The sequence below is a fragment of the Aethalodelphis obliquidens genome, unplaced genomic scaffold (genome assembly GCF_003676395.1).
Source record: "Aethalodelphis obliquidens isolate GAN/ISIS:26980383/991018 unplaced genomic scaffold, ASM367639v1 scaffold25, whole genome shotgun sequence".
Lineage (NCBI taxonomy): Eukaryota > Metazoa > Chordata > Mammalia > Artiodactyla > Delphinidae > Aethalodelphis > Aethalodelphis obliquidens.
The window spans coordinates 12736699-12760878 of NW_020837969.1; the positions used below are offsets into that span (position 1 = coordinate 12736699).

The 24180-nt window shown below is 44.2% G+C and overlaps 1 protein-coding gene across 2 annotated transcripts in view; it reads right to left on the reverse strand.

Moving 5' to 3' along the window:
* IRF2 (interferon regulatory factor 2) overlaps positions 1-24180 on the reverse strand; it is an 84816-nt gene that overhangs the window by 27048 nt on the left and 33588 nt on the right. For both annotated transcript variants that reach the window (XM_027122607.1, XM_027122606.1), the window contains 4 exons: positions 13507-13602; positions 5514-5613; positions 4108-4284; positions 3743-3789 (listed from right to left, as the gene is read on the reverse strand). In XM_027122607.1, the coding sequence (XP_026978408.1) occupies positions 3743-3789; positions 4108-4284; positions 5514-5613; positions 13507-13593 (411 nt within the window). In that variant the 5' untranslated portion in view covers positions 13594-13602. The remainder of the gene's footprint in view (positions 1-3742; positions 3790-4107; positions 4285-5513; positions 5614-13506; positions 13603-24180) is intronic.

Here is a 24180-nt window from a genome sequence, read left to right on the forward strand (position 1 = left end):
GGCTGAGAGGCACTGAGGGCAGTGAAAGAGCACAGGTTCTGAGGTTGGACTAACCCGGAATCAAATCCCAATTCCATAAAGTGGAGCAACTCTGGGAAAATTACTCAACATCTTTGTGCCTCCATTCCCATGTATGCGAAAGAGAGAAACCCTGTCCATCACAGGAAGAACTAAATGAGATAATAATCAGAGCTGAGAACCGGGTAGGGGCTCCAAAACGTCAGCTACCACCTCGCTGCTTTATCCACCTCTGTCCTTACTGATCTTGGCCTTGTGACATTTTCTGAAACACCAATATGCTCTGATGATGTCCCATCTCATACAGCTCACTACTGTGTTTCTTACTCTTATTTCCTTAGACAGCCAGTTACCTCCACGCAGGCAGGGCTTAGTTCAACTAAAAGATGGCTCACTGAGTGCACAGCATATACTCCCAAAGAGAACATCAGGGGATATAGGGGCAGCATTTCTGCACATATTACATGGTCAAGGAGCCTTGGGTCTCCCAGTTTCAGGGAAGCTATTTAGGGAGGAGACAAAGAGCACGGAGATGAATTGCCTGAATAGCCCAAGACATATTCTGACAGTGGGCCTGCGTGCTCTAAACGTCCTTTGCTAGTTAAAACTTCAACTTGATCAACTCTACTCCAATAAAAAAAATTAATTAAAAAAAGATTAGGACTTCTTCAGGTATCTTAAAAAAATTCAACTTGAATTAAAGGAAGATTGGGAAGAGCTTGTTTTAATAGCAAATTTTCATACCTAGTTACTACATACAAGACAAATTTTCTCTGCGGAAGAAACCAACCTAGTCAATCCAGTTGCATATATATATATATATATATATATGTACAGAACAGAAAACTCAGAGCTTAGGTGTTTGACAAACAATAAAAAGTAATGTATTAATAGCTCAGTAAGGATAAGGTCCTTTATATATATAATTCCAGACAACCTAGAGAATTAATTTGAACCACTCTACAGAAACATTAACATTATGCAGTCATGAACCACAGAACCTGGGGAGCCCGCTCGCCTTATCCACGTTCTGAGGCTTCGTCATAGGACAGATGCGAGTAGATTTAAATTCAAAAGTTTTCCGATGAAAATCACCTGTCTTCTGCTGAAGGAACAATGTCTCTATGAGGGCCATGTTTCGGACACTGACCATGTCTACATCACAGGAGGATTTCTCACTGTACTCTCTGCTGGGCCCCACATGGCTGCACCTAAGAGGAAATCTCTCACTTGCTTCCCTGGGTCAGTGCGGTGTCTGGCCATGTGGAAAACACTGCCATCGGTGATGTGACTGCAGATGTCCTTTACTTACAAGAACACCATGTGTCATCAATTCTAAGGTGCACATTCCTCACACTTCCACACCCCTGAAATGGGACGTGCCTTCTAATCAATTCTGTGTCATGATTTCACTGCAAGCAGTTTTTTCTTGCTTACAGATACATAAAATAATGGTGCATTTTCCAATCGATGGCATCTGATGTCCAGTGAAGTCTGGCGGTTATGTTTGAGCAAAGCTGGTTGAAAGTGAACATCTGTTACTCCATTTTCATTTCTCCATTAACTGAGATTGCAAAATTAAATCTGCATTCTAAACCCCCCACTCCCTCCTCCCCATATATTACATTTATTTATGCATCTATTTAGTCAACAAATCTTCATCTATTCAGTGAACATATATGTATTAATTATCTGTTCTGTACCAGGCACTGAGCTAGATGCTGTGAAACTAGTAGCAAATATGATATAGTTGTACTTAAGATTATAGCAGATTCTTCAAAATCACATATTTGTGGAAGTTACACTTTTCTGACTAAACAACAATAATCAGAATGTAGGCCCTAAAAAGATCCAAACTGTGGGGAACTGGATACAACAAATAACAGGGTTTTTTCATTCCAAGAAAAAATAAATTTTTTTAAAGTAATCTAGGGGAAACCTATAGGTTAAAAAAACTTAAGAGACATATCCAAAAATCACAACATGTGGACCTCATACGGATCTTGATTCAAGTAAACAGACTGTATCAAAATTATGACACTTATGAGACAAATTGGAAATTTGAACACTGACTGGATATTTGATGTTTTTGAGGAACTACTGTTAATTTTTTCGGATGCAATAATGATACTGTATTATTTTTAAAGAGTGTCTATCTTTTAAAGATATATACTGACGTAGTCATGAAAGAAATAAGATGTTTGGAATCTGCTTTAAAATATTGGGCTGAACCATATGAAATTGTTTTTGTAAGTCAAAAATGGTTGAACATCTGCAGTTTCATATTGGATGTATGGAAGTGGAGGGAGGTACTAATGAGACAAAATGGCCACGAGCTGATTAATGCTGAAATCGGGGTGACGGTCTATGAAGTACGTTTGACTCACTTGCCTCCTTCCTGTGTATAAAGTTTTTCCATAATAAAAACTTATAATAAAATGAGGCCTATACTATGCTATATTTAAAATAAGTCACCAACTAAAAATACTGGAAGTGGAAACTGGAGGTCTTACTGCTAAAACACTCTAGCTAAAAAATTGATTTTCCGTTGCAGGAGTAAATGTGTCTGAAACTTTAACAATTTACCTAAGTTTTCCCTCTACCTTCACAATTCAAACTGAAGTACATTTTTTGGGTATTTTTTTCCGATTATTTTGACTAAGTGGCTTGCTTTTAAACATTGTGCCGTCTGGGCAATTTGGTTTTTCCTTCAAGAGTTATTCTAGGGTAGAAACCGGAATGCTTGGCATCTCTTTTAAGTTCAGTTCTAAATAACCGTGCGAACTTGGCCACATGTTCCACTGCCCTTGGGTCCATGTCACTCAACTCTCTCGAGCCTCTGTTTCTTCATCTGCAAACAGGGCACGGTGAAACAATCTTCTCTCTGATGGTCTATGAGTCTGGACTGCAGTGTCTGCTCTTTGCTTAGCAACTTGAGCTCACCCTCGATTTTGCATGGGATATTTGGCAGTTCTCTGGCTATCTGACAAGGGCCACCTAATCTACACACAAAGACCCTCACACTGCAGTGGATTTCAGACTACACAGCCCACTGAAAAGCTCACACACACAAACGCATCCCTACGGAAAACTTTTGGAAGTTATGAAAGCTGGTTCTACAGTGGAGCAGGAAAAAAACTATTGAGATCCACACGAACAGAGGGCTTGAACAGACCTCTGTGTCCCCAAACTGATGGCTTGTCATGGAATATATGCATACATACATACATGCATGCATGCATACATACATACATACATTCATACATACATACTGGGTTGGCCAACACAATACATATATATAAATATAGGTAATACATTCTAATGTAAGTATATACTATTTAATATACTTTTAAAAATATTTAATGGCCTGAAAATCTACTTAATATCATCAGATAGTAGCTGGTGGCTGGAGCTTAGCTGGAACTAAGTGACATGCTGGCAACAGTTGCAGGGACCAGATGGAGGCTTGAGACTGTCAGGCTCAGCCTGGATTTGTGAGTTCATTCATAAATTGCTCAGGGAAGTTGGATGAAGCAGGGGATGTGTGTACTTGAGTCTACAAGTGGGTACATGCCAAAGAGGAGACGTGTAAAGCACATGAAACGCAACAGCAAAAGAAGCAAGATTAAATACTTCACAGAGATCACATCACTTATTTTTATGAGACAGAATATGAATCATTAGTATGATCACAGCTCTGGCCTCCTCTCTGAACAAAGATTACCTTGATGTGCTTCACTCTGTCTTCTTTTTCTGTCTTTGGTTTCTTTCCTGTGGCAACAAAAATAGTTCTGGATTAATTCATGAAGAACAGAGAGGCATTTTCCCTAAGTTAAATTCTTCCTGAAACTCTCAATGAACTTATTGCTTTAATCTGTACATGGCCAAGATCCCAAATGCTTCTTTGACTGCTTCTGGGGGGCCCTGAGAGTCATTTTCCCCAGCCAGGTAAGAGCAGAATTATCATCCACAACGGGAACGAGGGTTGTATCCTTGCTGTGACTACAGATGTGGAAATAAAGAAATCACAAAGGCACTATAAGATATATCAAGCCATCATTGTTTCAGTCACTAAATATCGTTATCTACCTTTCTTAGAAGGTCGTTCAGATAAAGGCAACATTCGGTAGACTCGGAAGGCGTTGTTTCCTTTCTTTATGCTTTTATCTTTGACTTCTTCAATGTCAGGCAGAGAGTTCATGGCACATCGAAAATTCGCCTTCCATGTTTTTGGATCAGGTTTATCTACTCCTGGTTGATGCTTTCCTAACAAAATAGTTGAAAGAATCAAGGTTAAGAAAAAGAGGGGAAAAATTATTTCTAGAGTAAAAATGTCTGGAGACAGGATTGCTGGCAGGTAGTACAGAGAACCCTTTTAATTCTAGGCCACACCTACAGTGAGCAAACCTCCTGGTTTATTGGGGGCTGAGCAGGTTCTTGGGATGCAGGAATTTTTGTTTTAAAACCCGAAGGTTCCAGGCAAACTGGGACAAACTGGTCACCCTGGCTCTACGAAATAGCTTGAGAGAAAATTATAATGGTAGAAGAACGGAGAATCAGGGTAAGGAAAAGACAAAGCTAGGAGGCCAGTAGACCGACAAGCACAGGCAACTGGAAGGTCTCTTTTTCATCTGACTCTCAAACATTAAGTAAAAGTCCGTTCCTGCAAATAGCTGGCTAGTTAACTTTTGTTATAAATAAATATAATCTTGACTACCTTTGGGGGAGATAAATTTGACCCAAGTTTATACGACGCAAAACAAATAAGTTCTATATTCCCCTGGTACACACCTGGGGAACTTCATCAGAAAACCACATTTACAGGAAATTTAAGGACTAAGTTTTCTATGGAATGGGTTGAGCATCACTTCTTTTTTTAAAAAATAAATTTATTTATTTATTTGTTTGTTTGTTTGTTTGTGGCTGTGTTGGGTCTTTGTTGCTGCACATAGGCTTTCTCTAGTTGCAGCGAGCGGGGGCTACTCTTCGTTGTGGTGCGCAGGCTTCTCATTGCGCTGTCTTCTCTTGTTGCGGAGCACGGGCTCTAGGCGTGCGGGCCTCAGTAGTTGTGGCGCACGGGCTTAGCTGCTCCGCGGCATCTGGGATCTTCCCAGACCAGGGCTCAAACCCGTGTCCCCTGCATTAGCAGGCGGAATCTTAACCACTGCGCCACCAGGGAAGCCCGAGTATCACTTCTGAGTGATGCAGGCTGTACCCCACGTGTCCTAGATGTGCCTGGGAACAAGTCCCAGGTTTATCAGAGCTATTTTCATGAAGTCATAAACCAGGAGATTTTATATATGTAGTAAAAATAAACGATAGCTAACAGTCTACAGTATAACTGAAATTTGCCAAGAGAGTAGAACTTAAACATTGTCACCAAAAAACAATGTACACTTTAAATATTTTGCAATTTGTCACTTATACCTAAAGGCATGAAAACAACCACAAAAAAGCAACAGCGCCGGGCTCTATAAACAATGCGGGGTTAATACCTGTATGGATGGCCCAGTTTCTAAAGAGCGGTGCATCTTTTTCCACATCCCACCCGTGTCTAGCTGCATGCATCCAGGGGATCTGAAAAATCTTCTTTTCCTGAAAAAAAAAAATCAATAAGCACTGCAGCCCTGGGTTTCAGGCCACCATTGCAGAGGATTATAGCTAGTTCCAGCTAGTAAGATTCCCTGCTAAGTATCACTGGGTGTGCTGAGTATCTACTGTAAACCAAACCCACTTCCCCACTGGGCCCCAAACCTTGAGAGTCTACCAGGTGAGACTGAGAGGCAAGTGGAGTCTGGTAGGATAAAAATAAATTTCAAGGTCAACGGTGATGATTTGGGAAATGCCAATGTGCCTCCTTTCCTTTATAGGAACACAGGTAACTGGCCATTTACTGAAATTTCTAATGCTTAGTCTTATGATCTACTCCCATCACTTGGTAAAGAGGAACTCCTTCTGCCTTAGGTAAATTAAAAATTAGGCGACTCTCCAAATGAATACTCACTTTGCCGCTAAAGGGAAGTTGGGGGTGTCTGAGGCCATTGTCACAGAGACTAATTATCTCAATCTGCTCACGCAGCCAACAGAAATAAAAGATTTTGTTCTAATCCCTATGTGTCTGCTACCCTGCATGAAATAGCAATAAATACAAACAAAGATGTACCAATGATACGAAGATGATACTCCTTTTCTGGAGAGAAGTCCCTCGAGTACTGTTCTTCTTATAGCAGACCCTCTCCATCTCTCTCATATCCCAAGAGGTAACTCAAAATTGCTTAAAATCAATCCTGGCAAACATAGGATTAGAAACCAGTGCTTTGGAAACAAAGTCACACTTGTAGTAAAACTACTTATGTGAAACTTGGTTCACTTGGCATGTTCACGTGGTCTCAGTTTGGGTTTTGCAACACCCTAACGAGCTGCGCGTATGTTATTTTTTTCCACTTTACAGTTGAGGAAACTGAGAAACAGAATTAAATTTTCTAGCCAAGGAACTTATAGTAGTAAGTATCTAAATTCAAAACCGAGGTCGTGTAATCCCATATTCAGTCACTTATTCATATCACCCATTGTCTCCCAGGGTTTAGATTTAGAAGATTTCCTGTCCTACAACAGATCTGTTGACTTGGACTCCATGGAGATTAAAACCCAGGAAAACCGTATTTTTTTAAGCTCTTAAGGTAGGTCTGATAATTTCTAGGTATGCGGATCTCTGCACAATACACTGGAGCAGGAAGGAAAATGTCAGTAGGGATTTTCCACCACTTTGGTCTCACACAATGCAAGATACAAACGGTCCCCACCGACCCAAAAGGGACTTGGCCCTCCCCACAGAACATATTGCAAAGCCTGAACTAAAAATATGTCAGGACATTTGAGATCTCCCTAGAACTGTTAAAAGGGAAAATTCTATGTATTTAAAACTTGGTCAGTAAAGAAGAACTGAAAGCGAGAGATTTTTCATAAATCCCTCCTTGTTCATTCTGTATCATCCACTGAGAGAGGGCAGGGTTTCAGGTTGGCCAGATTCAAAAGGGCAGTGATCAGAAGAGGGCTGAGTGAAACTTTATTTCTCACTGTAGATGAAAATAAGAGGGCAAAATCACTTAATGCAGTTTCTGACGTTCACATGAAAGGGAAAAACGTGCAAATGAATTTATCTCAGTGAAGGAACTTTTCCTGAACTACACAACCAGAATCTAAAGGTTTATGCTTAAAGGTACAGATCCTTAAAGAATCCGCTGTTGTACTTTCTTCTAGGACAAAGGAGATCTGGGGTGACACAATCTGAAATCTATCTCCCAAGACACAAAGTTGATTTTATAAGTAGATCTTTTCAAGCATTTGCGTGTCTGCAGGCACACACACACACACACACACCTCCCAAAACTAGTTTCCCAGAAACCATGCTCAAACCATGAAACCACAAAAGTAATGAGTGAACCTAGCAATTATCCACCACGGATCCTCTTTAAATGGGCAAAGGATGTGAAGAGACCTTTTTCCAAAGAAGATAAATAAATGGCCAATAAGCACATGAAAAGGTGCTCAACGTCACTAATCATCAGGCAGATGCAAGTCAAAACAGCACTAAGATACCATTTCATATCCTCTAGGCTGGCTAGAATTTTTTAAAAAATAAACAGAAAATAGTAAGTGCTGGTGAGGACGCGGAGAAACTGGAACCCTCACACATCGCTGGTGGGGATGGAAAATGGCACAGCCATTCTGGAAATCAGCTTGGCTGTTCCTCAAAAAATTAAACACAGGGCTTCCCTGGTGGCGCAGTGGTTGGGAGTCCACCTGCCGATGCAGGGGACACGGGTTCGTGCCCCGGTCTGGGAAGATCCCACATGCCGCGGAGCCGCTGGGCCCGTAAGCCATGGCCGCTGAGCCTGTGCGTCCGGAGCCTGTGCTCCGCAACGGGAGAGGCCACAGCAGTGAGAGGCCCGCGTACCGCAAAAAAAAACAAAAAAACAAAAAAAAACAAAACACAAATTACCACATGATCCAGTAATTTCACTCAAAGAATTACAAACAGCTGTCCATGCAAACATTTATACATGAATGTTCATAGCAGCACTACTCAACAATAGTCAAAAGACTGAAACAACCCACATGTCCACCCACTGATGGAACAGAAAAAGAACGTGTTACACATGCATAAAATGGAATATTATTCAGCCACAAAAAGGAACACAGTATGATACGTGCTACAACAGGGATGAACCTTTAAAGCACTGTGCTAAGGGAAAGACACCTTCCACCAAAGGCCACATGTTGAAAGAGTCCATTTATATGAAATATGCAGAAAAGGCAAATCCAAAGAGACAGATAGCAGATCAGTGGTTGCCATGAACCAGGGAAAGGAGAATGGGAAGTGACTACTTCACGGTACAGTGCTTCCCTCTGAGGTGATGAAAAAGTTCTGGTCGTGACGGCTACATAATATTGTGAATGTACTGAATGTCACTGAATTGCACATTTTAAAATGGTAAAATTTTTAAAAAACTACATGTAACTTTTAACTAGTTTTTCAAATTGCAAAACTACGTTGAAAGATAAAGATGGCAAAACTCATTTTAAACCTGAAAGAGATTCTGACCAGTAAACATTCTGGTTGTATGGGACAGGGAGGGCGTTGCTCTGCGTAGACTCTGTGACATCAGGCTGTGCCATCAGAATCCCAAGCGCCGGGTCCCCACCCCTGGTGTCTACACACGGCGTGCACGGAAGGACTAAATGCAGTAGCAGAGCTACTCATAATTAGATACATAGAGACCTCTGCCCACCTGCAGGCAGGAGAGAGAAGCCCGGCTCGAGTTGAGAAGACGAGATGATCTTGAGCAAAGCAGAGCAAACACAGCTTGGCCCCAAACGGAAACTAGTCCTCTTATCTCCCTGTGCCTCCTCACTCCCCCAATATTTACAAGATGTTCCGATGTCGTTTGCTATTTTTGTTTGGACTTCTTACTTTGTTCCGAAATGATCTGATATTTACACAAGCACAAGCCTGCTCTCAAAGTGCAGAGCAGGAAAAGGTCGGGAGCTACCTGATGATCTCCCAGGCTTGGGGAGGGGCCTTGGTGCCTGGTCCAGACAGATCTCCGGTAAGAAATAAGAACGTCAATAACCAGGGTTGGGGGGCTTCCCTGGTGGCGCAGTGGTTAAGAATCCACCTGCCAATGCAGGGGACATGCAGACCTGGTCCGGGAAGATCCCACATGCTGCGGAGCAACTAAGCCTGTGAGCCGCAACTACTGAGCCCACAAGCCACAACTACTGAAGCCCGTGCACCTAGAGCCTGTGCTCCACAACAAGAGAAGCCACCGTAATGAGAAGCCCGTGCACCACAACGAAGAGTAGTCCCTGCTCGCCGCGACTAGAGAAAGCCCGCGCGCAGCAACGATGACCCAACGCAGCCAGAAATAAACAAATTAAACAAAACACAACAGGGTGGGAATCAATCGGAGCGACGAGAAAAACGGTGAACCTGAATGCGACCACCTCCTTCCTTCCTCAAGAAACAGCCCAGGGAAACCACAAGCAAAAATGAGGACAAATCCAGAACTGAGCTGGTCTCTTCAACAAGCCAGTGGAAAGACGGAAAAAGGGAGAGCGCACACATTCTTTGGCTTCTGATTGAACAAATCAATTGTAAAAAGATATCTGGGGAATACTCAAGGCATTCTGAATATGAACAGGGCAGTAATGACATTTTAAGTGATGATTACTTACGATTAATTTACGATTACCTATAGTGGTATTGTGGCTCTATAATAAGCCTTCCTGGATCTTATAGATGTACAGTGTCAGGGAGCTGCTTTACCACACACCCCACAGATCCTTTTTAAATGTTAATGATTGTTCAATCTAGATATGAGTTTTAAATCTAGATGGGAATTTATTGCGCTATTCTTCCTAGTCATTAGATCATTCAAGCACACTATGTCTATTTGCAAATATTCATAATAAAAAGTAACTGGCCCAAGCCACGACCCCTTTCAAGAACTAGTTCTAATATTGCTTTGCCAAACTTCCTCACCGCTCCTCCAGAGGAAGCCAGAGGACCCGTTCCATCACCCTCCACCCCTCATGTATTGAAAGGAGGAGGTGGAAACAAATTTAAGGCATTAATTAACCACCTATGTGTCTCTTACTAAGAATGCACTGGGTTTGACGGTGTCCCCATTTGAGAGGCACGTGACAGCTGCCAACCCCGTGTTCTTAAGTCTAATTATCTTAACAGAACAAAAACAGAGTCACTGATGTTCCTCCCCTTCAAGCGACCATCATTCATCCATTCATTCTCAGCACGCTGTTACCTCCTGGGTGTCGGGCACGAGGCCTGGCACTGAGCTCGCAGCAACAATCAAGACAGCCCTGGTACCCGCCCTCTGGCACGGCCAGCCTGGAGTGCCTCACCGTGAGGACCGACACTTGGAACACAGCTAAGGCACAAGTGAATGACAAAGCGCCGCAGACAGCACAGGTGTTCCAGGAGTCACAACAGGCTCCAGCGGGAGAAGAGAATTTGGAATGGCCTCAAACCACTCAAAACACGAACAGGGATTCTTTTTTTTTTTCTTTGCGGTACGCGGGCCTCTCACTGTTGTGGCCTCTCCCGTTGCGGAGCACAGGCTCCGGACGTGCAGGCTCAGCGGCCATGGCTCACGGGCCCAGACGTTCCGCGGCATGTGGGATCTTCCTGGACCTGGGCACGAACCCGTGTCCCCTGCATCGGCAGGCGGACTCTCAACCACTGTGCCACCAGGGAAGCCCACGAACAGGGATTCTTAGGCTTATGAATGGGCAGGAAATTAACAGTAGGGTCTGAGTGAAATATTTCTGTGGACAGACGAACGCCAGCCAGCCTGAGTTGGCAGAAACCTATAAATAGATGCCCTGGGGAGGTGTGGGTACGGAGAGGAAATGCCCTGAGGCCACCTGAGGTCTACATGGACAGGCACAGCTCTGTCCACATTGGGCGCTCAGGCAGCCCACAAGCTCCTGGGACAGCGCCGTCCTGAGTGGTGCCGTGTGCTGTAGCCACAGCACACCCTCCTTGCTTCAGCCTGGCCCACACCCAGCCCAGCAGAGGACAAGGGGACAGTCTCCTGTCCCTCTGGACCAGGGAAGGGAACTCACGAGCCAAGAGCCGGAGAGGGGTCAAGTGCTCACTTGCACCAAGAGGCATCCATTCACTTTCTGGTCCTCTATCCGAAAAACACGGGCACAGTGGCCGGAGGAAAAGGTGTCTCAGTGCAGAGTACCGGTGAGGAAGCTACCCTGCGAGGATGTGTAAGTTCCCTACAGCCGTCGTAACAAACTGCCACCCGCTGGGCGGCTTTACCACCACAGAAACGGATTCGACCACAGTTCTGGAGGCCAGCAATCCAAAAGCAAGAGGGCAGCAGAGCTGCGTTCCCTTCAAACGCTCTGAGGACAATCCTCCCTTGCGTCTTCCGGCTTCTGGCGGTTCCAGTTGTTCTTGGCTTGTGGCTGCATCACTCCAGTCTCCGCCCCCTCTTCCGTGGATGTGTGTCTCCTCTTCTGTGTCTTGTAAGGACCCTTGTCGTTGGATTGGCCCAGCGGGATAATCCAGGATGATCTCATCCGCAAATCCTTATGTTAATTACACCCGCCAAGACTCTTTTTTCCAAATAAGTTCACATCCACAAGTTCTGGGGCTCGGGATGCGGACCTATCTTTTGAGGGGGCCGCCATTCAACCTACTACAGAGAAAAAACTGTAGCACGTCAAGCACCCACCTGGTGCAGGAGATGCAGTGACACTGTTTAAGTGCGCCACTGCATCGAGCCAGCCAGAACGGGTGGGTGGGTTTTAAAAAAAGAAAAAGCAAGAGCAAACTTACTTCTCTTCGGAAATCAGCAACATCTGCTTTAATTTCACACCCTAAATCAATAATAGGCAATGTTACTTTGTTCTTCACAATAGAATCCTACTAAACCTACAAGCCTTGGTTTCCTTGTCTGCAAAATGGAAAAAATAACAGCATCTACCCCACAGTGGGGATTATGGGAGTGAATGCACGATCTTGCGCAGAGAAGGGCCTGCACTCCATAAATTAGCTTTATCATTATCACTATCGTTATTCTTGTCCTTGAGGACCCTATGTCTCTTCAACTCTCCTTTGACTATCATCTCCCCTTTACTGACACCTCTGCATGCGCCCCTGCTAACCCAGCAGGACAAGGGGCAACCTGACTTCTCGTTTGTTTCTTTGCAACAGGCTAATTACAAAGCCCCTCCAGGATATAAACCTAAAACACTATAGACATTGCAAGCCTGGAAAAATATATTGTTTGCCATTAGACCTTAAAATACATGACAGGTCACGTGAAGTGAGCATACGCTTTACTTAAAGTATGTCTGTTTACTTCTACCCCATCTTGTTTCAGAAGGGACTCAGATCCATTCAAATACATACACTGTTACACTTAAAATAAGTGAAAAAATAGGTAAATGAGGGGAAAAGAACAAAAAGAAATAAGATTTGAGAGATAACTGAAAAAATAAAATGAAGCAAGGAGCAACATTAGTTAAAAAAAAAAATGCTGCAATATTTTGTACACTTGTTAGGAGTGGCCACAATCTGGCTCGAAGCTCTGGAGCACGTGATACAAAGGTAAAGGCTGACCTGCTAAATTATTCATCGTGTCCTTAAGATTAAAAACGCAGGGGGGAGGCAGAAGAGGAAAAAGACATTTGCTCCGAAGAACTGCAATTCCTGGTAGTGCGAGAGCAATCTCTCTCTCGGGCCATCTTAGAGAAAGCATGATGTATTCGTTGCTTTTCTAGATTTTAACTAAATGTTTTCAGGTGGTCTTTACTTTTACATCCAATGTCTTCCTGATTCCGTCCATGAGAGGCAGGATCAACTAAACTGAGTTTTCAGGCTGATAAAAGTAAGGAAGTATTTATGTATAGATAGGGGGTGTAAATGATGCAATACTGCTTTTTTAGGACAGGTAGGCACACAAACAGGATTTCATGATAAAAATAAAACCATTTTTTAAGACAAAAACAAAAGTTTTCTTTACATAAAGAGATACTGAAAAGAAAATCAGTAAGCTCCATTCCCAACAGAAAGCCCTACAGGTTCCATGTCCTCTAATCCTCGAAAACCAGAAGCAAGAACGGAATTTAGAGAAGGAAAAGGGTAAGAATTACTGAACAGAAATACAGCAAGAAGCTTCCCATCAACAGTCATCCACGAGACCAGAGCCTTACCTCGGGGTCGAGGCTACAGTCTGAGAGGATGATGTCTTCCTTGTATGACAATTTCATATTTTCACGATCGTTTCTGCTTGGTTGTTTTTCGTAAATAATAAGCAAAATATTTTGGACACGAAGAACAGTTTCACTTGCGGTGATCCACAGGCACCGGCTTAGTCAGGGTCTCTCTCACACAGATACACACACGCATGCGCATACAAGCAGACGCGCACACACACGCGCACTTACCTTGTTAAGCCACTTCAGCCCTGGTATCGTGTTTGAGTTGATCTGTTCTTCCAGCCACGGGCGCATGCGCATCCTCTCCACCGGCATGGTGCCCTTCTGCAGAAGAGAAGCAACACATCAGGCATTTCTGCTACCCACTGTCATGTCTGCACCGTGAAGTCTGACACCCCTGCCTGACCCTCTTTTATTTTCCTCTTCCTCAAAACCGCACAGCTTATGGGGGCTGGGGGGCCCTGAGAGCTTATCAGGGGATTTGCCCTAGAGCCCCCCGCCCCTGCTTGAGTGCGGTGCTCATTCCCCAGAGGCCGTCTCGGTGGGGTGGTGGTGCAGGCCACCCCTGCTCTCAGCTGAGAGGGTCCCATGACGCAGACACTCGGCCAGTCACAGGGCCCGGACGCCTAACGCTGGGCTGTGTTTACGGCAGGTACCTTCAGTGTATCAGGTACTCAGAGGACCAGGGCCTGACAAATACCTTTGGGTATTATCCTTCCAAGAGCTGAGGGTGGACAGAGTAACCAAGTCATTCCTCGAGGGTATCTGGGTAACAGACGCGCGTCGAAGCCCCGGCATGGGCACTTCCAAGCGCTTACGGAATCGATTCACGCGGTTCCAAGGCCTTTCACCCACTGGCCACCCCTCCTGATGTCGTCTGTCTCCCTGCAGAGTGCACCAGCCTCTAGCTCTGCTTCAGCATCGCTTTGACGTGAAAGCATCTCTTTTTTTTAGTACTTTTTTTAAAAGATTAATTAATTAATTTATTTATTTTATTGGCTGCATTGGGTCTTCCGTTGCTGTGCGCTGGCTTTCTCTAGTTGCAGCGAGCGGGGGCTACTCTTCGTTGCGGTGAGAGGGCTTTTCATTGCAGTGGCTTCTCTTGTTGTGGAGCACAGGCTCTAGGCACGCAGCCTTCAGTGGTTGCGGCACACGGGCTTCAGTAGTTGTGGCACGTGGGCTCAAGAGCGCAGGCTCAGTAGTTGTGGCACACGGGCTTAATTGCTCCGCAGCATGTGGGATCTTCCTGGACCAGGGCTCGAACCCGTGTCCCCTGCATCGGCAGGCGGACTCTCAACCACTGCGCCAGCAGGGAAGCCCGAAAGCATCTCTTATTTGGAGTGTTCCCTCAAGGGTCTTTCCTCACTGCCATCCGCCTCCTCTGGCCTGGGGTCACCTGTCCTCCACCAGCCCACATAACACCTCTCTCCCCTCCTTCCAGATGCATTTCTAGATAGTCTTTCCCTTGTCCACCTAAATATACCCAGAGCGGGGTCACTAACACAGTGCCATCTATCACTCATCTTCAGCCTGTTTACACGGAAGTTTAAATTCGATGCAGGATTCAAAAGCAGAGACAACGGCGACCAAGCATCCCTTCCACAGGACTTCGTGCACAGTGGGACATCATCCTCTTTTCAACCCTGGGCTGCCTCATCTTTCCTTTATTCATTTTCTCCTCCAAAAACGAGCTCTGAATATTCTATTCGGATGACTTCAGGCTGAGATGGTCAAAGTCTCAGTAATCTCCTCGGCCAGCTCACAAAGGCCTTCCCCGTCTCCCCTACGTGCAGCTGCTCCGCCACCTGGGGCCCCGCCCTCTGCCTGTAGAGCCTAATTCAATTCTGGAACTAAATCCTAGCCCCTGCCTTTCCCTTGGCCCTCTGCCCCACTTCTGACCTACTCGCTGTCTCAGACGCCGCCTGCCGCTGCCTCTCTGTTCCTCCTTCCTGGCCTTGCCAACCCCCAGCAGTCCTCCAAGACGCAGCCTCCGCCCTCCTCCACCACGAGGCCCCCCCGGACGCTCCAGCGGAAGGAAGCCGTCCCCCTCCAGGCCCCACAATACCCAGGGATCCTGTACTGCTCATTTGAAAATCGAACATTGCGTCAGGGCAGCTATTCCAATGTTGTCTTTCTTCTTACCTAACTCTTATCTTAAATGCAAACTTGTCAGCTGTGCTCAGCCTCTCTTCCTAACCAAAGTGTAAATTCGCTGGGAGTAGGAGCTCTACCTCTTCTAGGTCTTTGGCTAATCCTACAAAGCCTAAATGCAGCCGTCCCCCCCCCCCCGAGATGTGCAATACAAGGACCAGGCCAGTTCTGAAGATCAGGCAAGGTGCCGTCACCATGGCAGGCTGGCCCCGCCCACTCATGTGGTGGCTTCAGGAGTGACAGGAACTGCAGGGACAGTCCAAAAGGACATGGAACGGCCACAGGGAGCCCCCAACACAGCTGCTCTGAGTGGGTCTCAAGTTGTTCCACTCACTCGCTCTTTCACCCACCCACTCAAAGATCATATATCAAGAGTGATGTTCCAGGAATAGGAAGAAAGAAGACAGTCCCTGCCATCTAGGGACTCCCAGTCTAGCGGGAGACAGGGGAGAAGATAATTCCCACAGCCCACGGAGCATCCTGTGTCCAGGATGATAAGAGGAGTTATGGAGAGTTCTGGGAGCATCAGGAAAAGCTGTCCACATTAGATGCACTGGCTGAGTGTGCACTGTAAGGGCTCTGCCCAGTCAATCCGATCAGATCCTCCTTCTTGAGAAGATCTTAAGACACAGAAAGGGCGCAGCTAAGTCAGGGCAGTAGGAAGAGTAGCTACGTAGTGACACGCGCTTCCGAGGGGACAAGATGACAAGCTCAGCAACACGGAAACACGCCCCTGCTTCCAATCCGTCATTATAATAACATATTCCTCCCCTATTTTTTTTTTTTGCGGTACGCGGGCCTCTCACTGTTGTGGCCTCTTCCGTTGCAGAGGCGCAGGCTCAGTAGCCATGGCTCACGGGCCCAGCCGCTCCGCGGCATGTGGGATCTTCCCGGACCGGGGCACGAACCCGTGTCCACTGCATTGGCAGGCGGACTCTCAACCACTGCGCCACCAGGGAAGCCCCCTCCCCTATTTTTTTTCACAGACAACCCATTTGGAAAAAACGGTCACCTGAAATAGTTCAAAAAGCTTTCTGATCCGAGTAGGGAAAACTCTATTATCAAGGGCTTCACTTATTTCAGGTTCTATGGTGTTGCTGTTTTTAACGGCTAGGACATCCCCGATGATACACAATGAAAGGTAACCCTTTTACCTGGAGGCACGTCCTCTGTCTTACTTGATTTTACAGCCTGCTCCCCCGCCCCCTGCGACAAACACACTGAACAGGTAATGAATTACCAGTGGTCTCGCCACACAACCCAGAATAAAAAGGTTGCCATTTGACATAGATTTCTCATGACTCTCAAGTATGCATCCTCCGGTGAAAGAAAGGAAAGGTAGAATTCTACATGCAGCCAGCACCAGAAACTCATGCCTACGTGGCATGTGTTTTCTAGCTTCTGTCAGTGAAATTCAAGCTGATAGACTGGTCTTCCTTCTTTAAGGCAAGTTTCTCATGGGCAGCAACACCCAGGCCAGCGTTGCTTGAACAGAGCTGAAGAAGGCATGGAACTCGGTAGAGAAGACAAAGAGGTGCTATTTTTGCCAAGAGGACCAAAATACACCAGAAATCGGGACGTTCGTGTTCCAGTCCTGGCTTTGTCATTACCACTGTGTGTCCTTGGGCCAGTCACTCAATCTCTCTGGTGGATACTTTGATCATCTTAGAAAAAGGAGAGGTTTCACAAAGATAATTTCTGAGGTTATCTGTGATTCTAGGAATCCGTTGGTAACATGAAGGCTCATAATCTGATTTATCTTTTCTGTGAGCTTCATTTCTTGTACACTGTGCTGTTTTTAAAAGTGAAATGCTTAAATTTATGGTTCTATAAACCTAAAATATGAAGCTTCTACCCTCAAGCCTGACTTTGGAAAATCAGCTATCCTTACATCTTCAAGATTTCGGGTTGGAATCATCTTCAAAACCACGGCATTGGCTACAAATCAATTCAGTACACGGCAAGTACTTAGAATATTACTGGCACCAGGGCTGCTCCATAAAGGCACGTGAGCTGTTCACTGTGATACACAGGACATAAATCGCATCCCCCGTGAAGCTGACCATGCTAACTGTGGTCCTGATTAGTGTCATTAACAGTGATCTTGAATTCTAACTTAAATAACTGAGGTTCGGGTCTTGGAATAGTAACAGCAATGGCTACCACTACTGAGCACTTCCTATATGCCACGCATGAAAACCAGGGTTTTCTGGGAGCTTCTCACTTCTCTTTTAACCCTAGGAGGTAGGGACTTTATTACCCCCTATTTCAGATGAGGGGATAGGTTGGGGAACTGCCCAAAGGCAACCTGCTGGTCAGTAGGAGAGCCCAGACTCTCGTTCAGGTCTGTCTGCAAATCCCCAGACTCAGAAACCGTAATGCCTGCCTTACTCTCACTTCAGAAAGTATTCAGTTATGATGGTCTTTTAACTGTTCTACTTATGGAGGTATTCCCAAGCCCTCTCTGTTTTGCATACCACTGACGTATCAGTCATCCTAAAATACCACTTAAATCGTGTTAGTGTTCTGTATTACAGACTTCTAAACATCTCTGCTAGATTTTAGATAATAAAATCCTTGGCTGACGGGGTGCTGCTTCTGGTAACGGCATGGTAGGTAATTCAGACCTAACTCTCCTGGTGAATACCTAAGAAACCTAAACAAAGTGTGTGTGTTTTGTTTTGTTTTGTTTTGTTTAGCAGCATTGGGTCTTTGCTGCGGTGCGTGGGCTTTGTCTAGTTGAGGCGAGCGGCGGCTACTCTTCACTGCGGTATGCGGGCTTCTCGTCACAGTGGCTTCTCTTGTTGAGGAGCACGGGCTCAAGGCGTGCGGGCCTCAGTAGTTGTGGCACGTGGGCTCAGTACGTGCGGCTCGTGGGCTCTAGAGTGCAGGCTCAGTAGTTGTGGCACATGGGCTTAGCTGCTCCGCGGCATGTGGGATCTTCCCGGACCGGGGATCGAACCCGTGTCCCCTGCATTGGCAGACGAATTCTTAACCACTGCGCCACCAGGGAAGTCCCACAAAGCTTGGTTTTAAAAATATGTTTAGAAACATCAGAGAACTAAGATGGTAGTAAAGAACTAGGAGGGCAAGATCTGGGAGAAGAAAGAAACCCAGGATGGTAAGCCTGATGTTTGGGGCATCTGCCGAATCCAGAAGAGGAGGCTTTAGGGCATCAAAGTTGAGCAGAGCTGTTGACACATTCAGTGACTAGGGGGATAAGAACTGAAGCTAAAGAAAAGGGAGTCCTGGAAACCTCCCTCTTTCCAAACATGCAAGCTTTGTAAGGGATAAAACTAAATGGAAGTAGACTAACCTCAAAGGCTGAAGCCCAGCTTTGATTAATCTCAATCCTTGACCAAATTAAAATGATCTGGAACTACCAGAAGTTAAGTTAAATCATATCTTGGGGAAAGATGACATTATCCTAAGATTCATATTCTCTCTGCTGTTTTTCAGATACAATGGCCAGCATTCAACCAATACAGCTAGGAATACAAGGCTAAAAGACAAGAAAATAGAAAACCAAGGGAAGTAATGAACAATAGAAATGGACCAATAGGGATACATACACAGATTTTATACAGATATAATGAATATACACATACCAAATGTTTCCAGACGTAATCTTTAAAACGGCTATGCCTAATACATTCAAGGAAATAAAAGGCAAGATGGAAAATTTTTTCAGAGAACTGGAGACTATAAAACAATAGAAATTCTACAACTAAAGTATAAATAATTAAAATTAAGAACTCGATGGATGGGTTCACCAATAGATTAGACATCACCAGGGGAAAAAACAGTGAACCAGAAGAGAGGTCACAGTGAAACAGACAGAATGAAGCACTGAGACAAAAAAGTGGAACATGTGAAAACAGACCTAAAAGACTGTATTTTAGACCTAAAAAGGTCTAAACATGGGTAGTTGGAAGTTCCACAAAGATAAGAGAAAGAATGAAGCAGGAGCAAAATTTGAAGAGACAGTGATCAATGACCACCTAACCACAGGTTTAATACTCACTACAGACCCCAAACTGGCAACTATAAATAAAACCACACCTGGGTATACTGTAGCACACTTGGTGAAAACCAAAAGCATAGAGAAAAATCTTAAAAACAGCCAGAGGAAAAACAGGCTCATGACCTTCAAAAACCAAAAAACACAAAACCCAGAAGGCTTACAGTGACTCCTCAACAGAAACAATGGAGAACAGAAGACAATGGAAAGATGCCTTTAAAGCACCCAAAGAAAATAATTGCTATTTTAAAATGTTACATACAGTGTGAAAATTTCCTTCGGGAACGAAGAGGAAATAAAGGCATCTTCACTCAGAGGAAAACGTAGAGAATTTTTACCAGAAGCCCCACAGCGCATCAGTTCCCAGTTACAGCGTCACAGGAGATAAGCCACAACTGGGCAACAGGGAAAGCAAAGGGATGGGAGCTGAGTTGCTAAGCACAGGGCCTAACTTTGAGGCTGTGTCACAGAAGCCAATCACAGCAGTGCTCAGTGCCATCTCTTCTGCAGCTGCATCATTTGTTTTAAACATGCCTGTGCAGGCTCCTGTCACCTAATAGTTCTCCCCACATAGCCATGCGTCACCCCTCGTATCAACCTACATCAATGTTACCCTCCCAGCAAAAGCCAGCTCAAGTCTATTTTCATCCATTAAACCTTCTCTCACAACTCTAAGCACTGGACCCTATCCTCCTGTGGATGTGCTGTCTGCAGTATCCAGTCATCCAGTGTACCAGCAAATATTTATTAAATACACGTTATTACAAGGAACTGTGCTAAGTGCTGTGGAGGATTCAAAGACGTGTAAGACAGGATCGCTACCCTCAAGGAATTAATAAATTACCTGGGGGCATGAGACATAAATCATATAAAGCTAACTGATAATACTATAATTATAATAATAAAAGACTGCAATAGAGATCCGAAGGCAGTATATGATTAATTGCCAACTAGGTGAACTCGTTCATAAATCATTATTAGATGGGTTCGTAAGCGAAAGCTTTATGGTAAAGGAAGAGCTTATAAGGTAGGGAGGGATCACGTCGGCAGAGAAAAGGCTGCAGGTCAAGTTAGGCAAGGTAAAGGCTGGTACTAATGGCCAAAGCAGAACTGAGGAAGATGTCTCTGCTGATGTGGGCAGAGCAACTGATGCATGTACCAACATGGGGGAAGCTTCATACGAGCCAGCCAGCGTGTGAGAAGCACAGACTGGATAGTGTACAAATATCATCACTAACCCTCACAGCAGCCCTACTCAGTTAAATATTATTATCCCCATTCTAGAGATGAGAAAAAGGATAGCTTGAAAAGGTAACTTTAAAAAAAGAAAAAAGTGTCCAAGTCACACAAGCCCCCAGATGGGGAACCAAGATTTGAGCCCAGGTCTTTCTGGAGGGTCTCCAATGCCCAGCTAGATACTCAGCTTGTTTACAGGGGCTACTAAAAAGCTCTGAATGGCCTCGTTTCTTCATGAACCAAGCTGCACTCTATGCAAGAACACGTGGAGGCAAGGAAGCCAGTAGCCAGAGCTACAGCTCTGTCCAGGATGGTGGCTATGGGAACACGCAGGAAAAGAAAAACGCACGCACAAGTGGCAATACATTTGTAGGAATATAATAGCAATTTTTAGTGGTGATTTTTCCTGAATATGCAGTAATCCTTCCCAAAATATAAGTTCCTCTTACATAACATCCTACACTCCCCACACTGACTTTTGTGTACCTTTTTGAAAAAATAAGAATTTCAGTTTAAAATTATGTGACTTGAGAGGAAGCTGTAGTTGAAAACTGAATATCACCACCACCACCATTCTCATCATCATTCTCTCTAACCCCGTCACATTGGCTCAGGCCCTTATTAAGAATGGGATACCAATGCTTTTCATGCACTATTTCATTCCATCTTCAAACAATCTATACGAGGTACAGTATCTTATCTCCATCTCTACAGATGAGGAAATGAAGCTACTTCCCAAGATGCAGAGCTGTCAAGTGGTAAAAGCTAAGATTCAAACCCAGATCTTCCTGACTGGAAGAATATGCCCGAAACCTCTAAAACAGTTTTTATTCCAAACATCCAGTAGCAACCCATTAGAGGGTCAGGAAATCAGTTTACTGGATGAAGATCTGAATTACAGGATGAAGATAAGCACTTTAATGTATGAGACTACAGAACAGAAACTATGAGAGTTCCCCAAATAACAGTAAGCATTGTTTCATTGAACTTTTGTTTCAACTTTATATTATTATATTGGTACTGTGGCCAAAAAAGTATAAAAAGCATCGTACTGTGCTAGACTGGTTCCCAGCTGTGCGTACAGATGTGTGTGAGCATGTGGATGGTGGGGGAGGCAGAGGTCATGGTGGAAAGTAGAAAACGGAAGAGAAGGAAATAGAAGAGAAGAAGCGGCAAACCCTTACAGCGGTAACTGACTCCCAGGAGACAAGTGAAATGTACGAGCGAAGTTCAACAGCATGTGCTTGGCATGAAAATACCATGTTCAGAGCTAAGATGAAAGGACTCTGCATTATGGAGGGGGCCTGAGACTTACCCATTTGGCTATACTTAATACTTCTCTGCCTACAATATTCAAATCACGCTACATACTCTGGTGGGACCGTAGGGCCAAGTCAACAATTAGCAGTCAGGAAATCAGAAAGCCATTCAGCATTTGGATGGAGTGCTCGACGCAGAAAAAAGCTTGCCTCTCGGCATAATATTATCCACACCAATGCAAAACCAATTTTAAAGTTTTGTTAAACTTCAGGAGAGTTAGTAGGTAATGGAAATCAATTGTATGCTATCCATTGTATCACGGATGTAATTTCATGCACTTACTGTTTTACTTTACTGAACGTTAAAAAGACACGTCATAGATTCATTTAAGTATTTTAGTCTCTAGCCCCGTGTTTCTCAGGTTTTAAGCAATTCAACCATGAATTCCCTTATTATATGGATTTTTCAGGAACCCAACCTTGAATGATGTGGCAGGATTGCTATAAATAGCTCAATATGTCATAACCCAGTATGGCTCAGTATATCATCAGCATACTTTGCTATATTTTCTTTTCACCTATACCCAAAACTGCCTGTGTAGCATTATTACCTGGGGAATCAAAAAAAAAAAAAAAAAGGTTCCCTGGCCCCATCCTGGAACTACTGAATAAGAATCTCCAGGGTTTAAGAATCAGTTATTTTTATTATCCTAGGATAACTGTTATGCAGCTAAGTGTAGGTATCACTGCCATTTAGTACCATTAGCCAATGGCCTTCCAGGTCTCGTATGTTTCATGAATATCTCCAGTTGAGTCATGGGAAAACAGGGAGGCCGATGGGGAATAGATTTCACCATGAATGGAATATAAATGCATATGAAATTAAAAGTCTAAATACTTCTAAATACCACAGAAACAGTTTCCCATACTGAGAATCACCCAGACTATAGTTTTTGCATATTTGCCATTCTACCCACAATTTTCTTATTAGGCGTGTTTTCTATATACCCTTTTAGAAGACATTACCATAGCTCCTTTACAAAAATTTCCCTGCCTCTGACCACAGTCTACCCTGGTACCTGAAACAGTACGATTTAGCCTCTGAATCACAACCATAAGCTGACAGAGAAATTGACTTATGGCCTCCACACGTGTGCTAGAAAGACACCAAAATATCTCTGGCTTTCAGTACTGCAGGTGAGCCAACGGTCATTCTAGAAAACAGTTCTCAACGCAGCCTAAAGAGAACAGAAGTTCTCTACCCAGGGAGTCAGCCTTAGAAACATATGGCACACGTTGCATCTGTGCATCTGCACTTTTCCAAGAGAGGGTCCATCTTTGCCCTTCAGCTCCACTTCCCTGCTTCCTCTCCCTAGTATGTCCACTCTCTGGTCCCACTCTTCCCAAACACAGCTGCCCAACCACTTTACTACATATGGGTCTCTCCCTCTTGTTTGCTCCGGTGGCAAAAATTCAGGACTGGGCTGAATAGTACCCTGTCATAATAATAATAATAATGCCATTATAGATTTATGGTTTATCACCTCACCAGAGCTTTCAAAAAGTCTCTGCAGGTCTTTTTTTTTGTTTTTCTTCTTCTCCCTCATCAGTGCTTCCTGTTCCCCATGGGAGTACTTTCAGATTTTTCCAACCTCACTTCCACACTCATCAATCCCAGCAAATGATCTTGTCTCCAGCTCCAGAGAAAAAAAGAGGCCACCACTCTTCTTTCTGAATGTCTGACTCTCTTCCTTCTTCAAACTTATCTGTGACCGCCTTTTGTCCTTCTGCAGACCACTCTGCAACAGGGAACATGGAAGGTTTAAGAGGAGAAATACTTTGTATGATCATCTTTGGGCCCATCCATGTTGCTGCAAGTGGCCCGGAGATGGTCATACTGAGAGAAGTAAGTCAGACAGAGAAAGACACATATCATATGATATCACTTACTTGGGATCTAAAAAAATGATACAAATGAACTTATTTACAAATCAGAAATAGACTCACAGACACAGAAAAGAAACTTATGGTTACCAAAGGGATAGTGGGGTGAGGGGAGATAAATTGGGAGTTTGGGATTAACATATACACACCACTGTATATAAAACAGATAAACAACAAGGATTTCCTGTATAGCACAAGGAACTATATTCAATATCTTGTAATAACCTATAATAGAAAAGAATTTTTTTTAAGTATATATATATATATATATATATATATATATATATATAT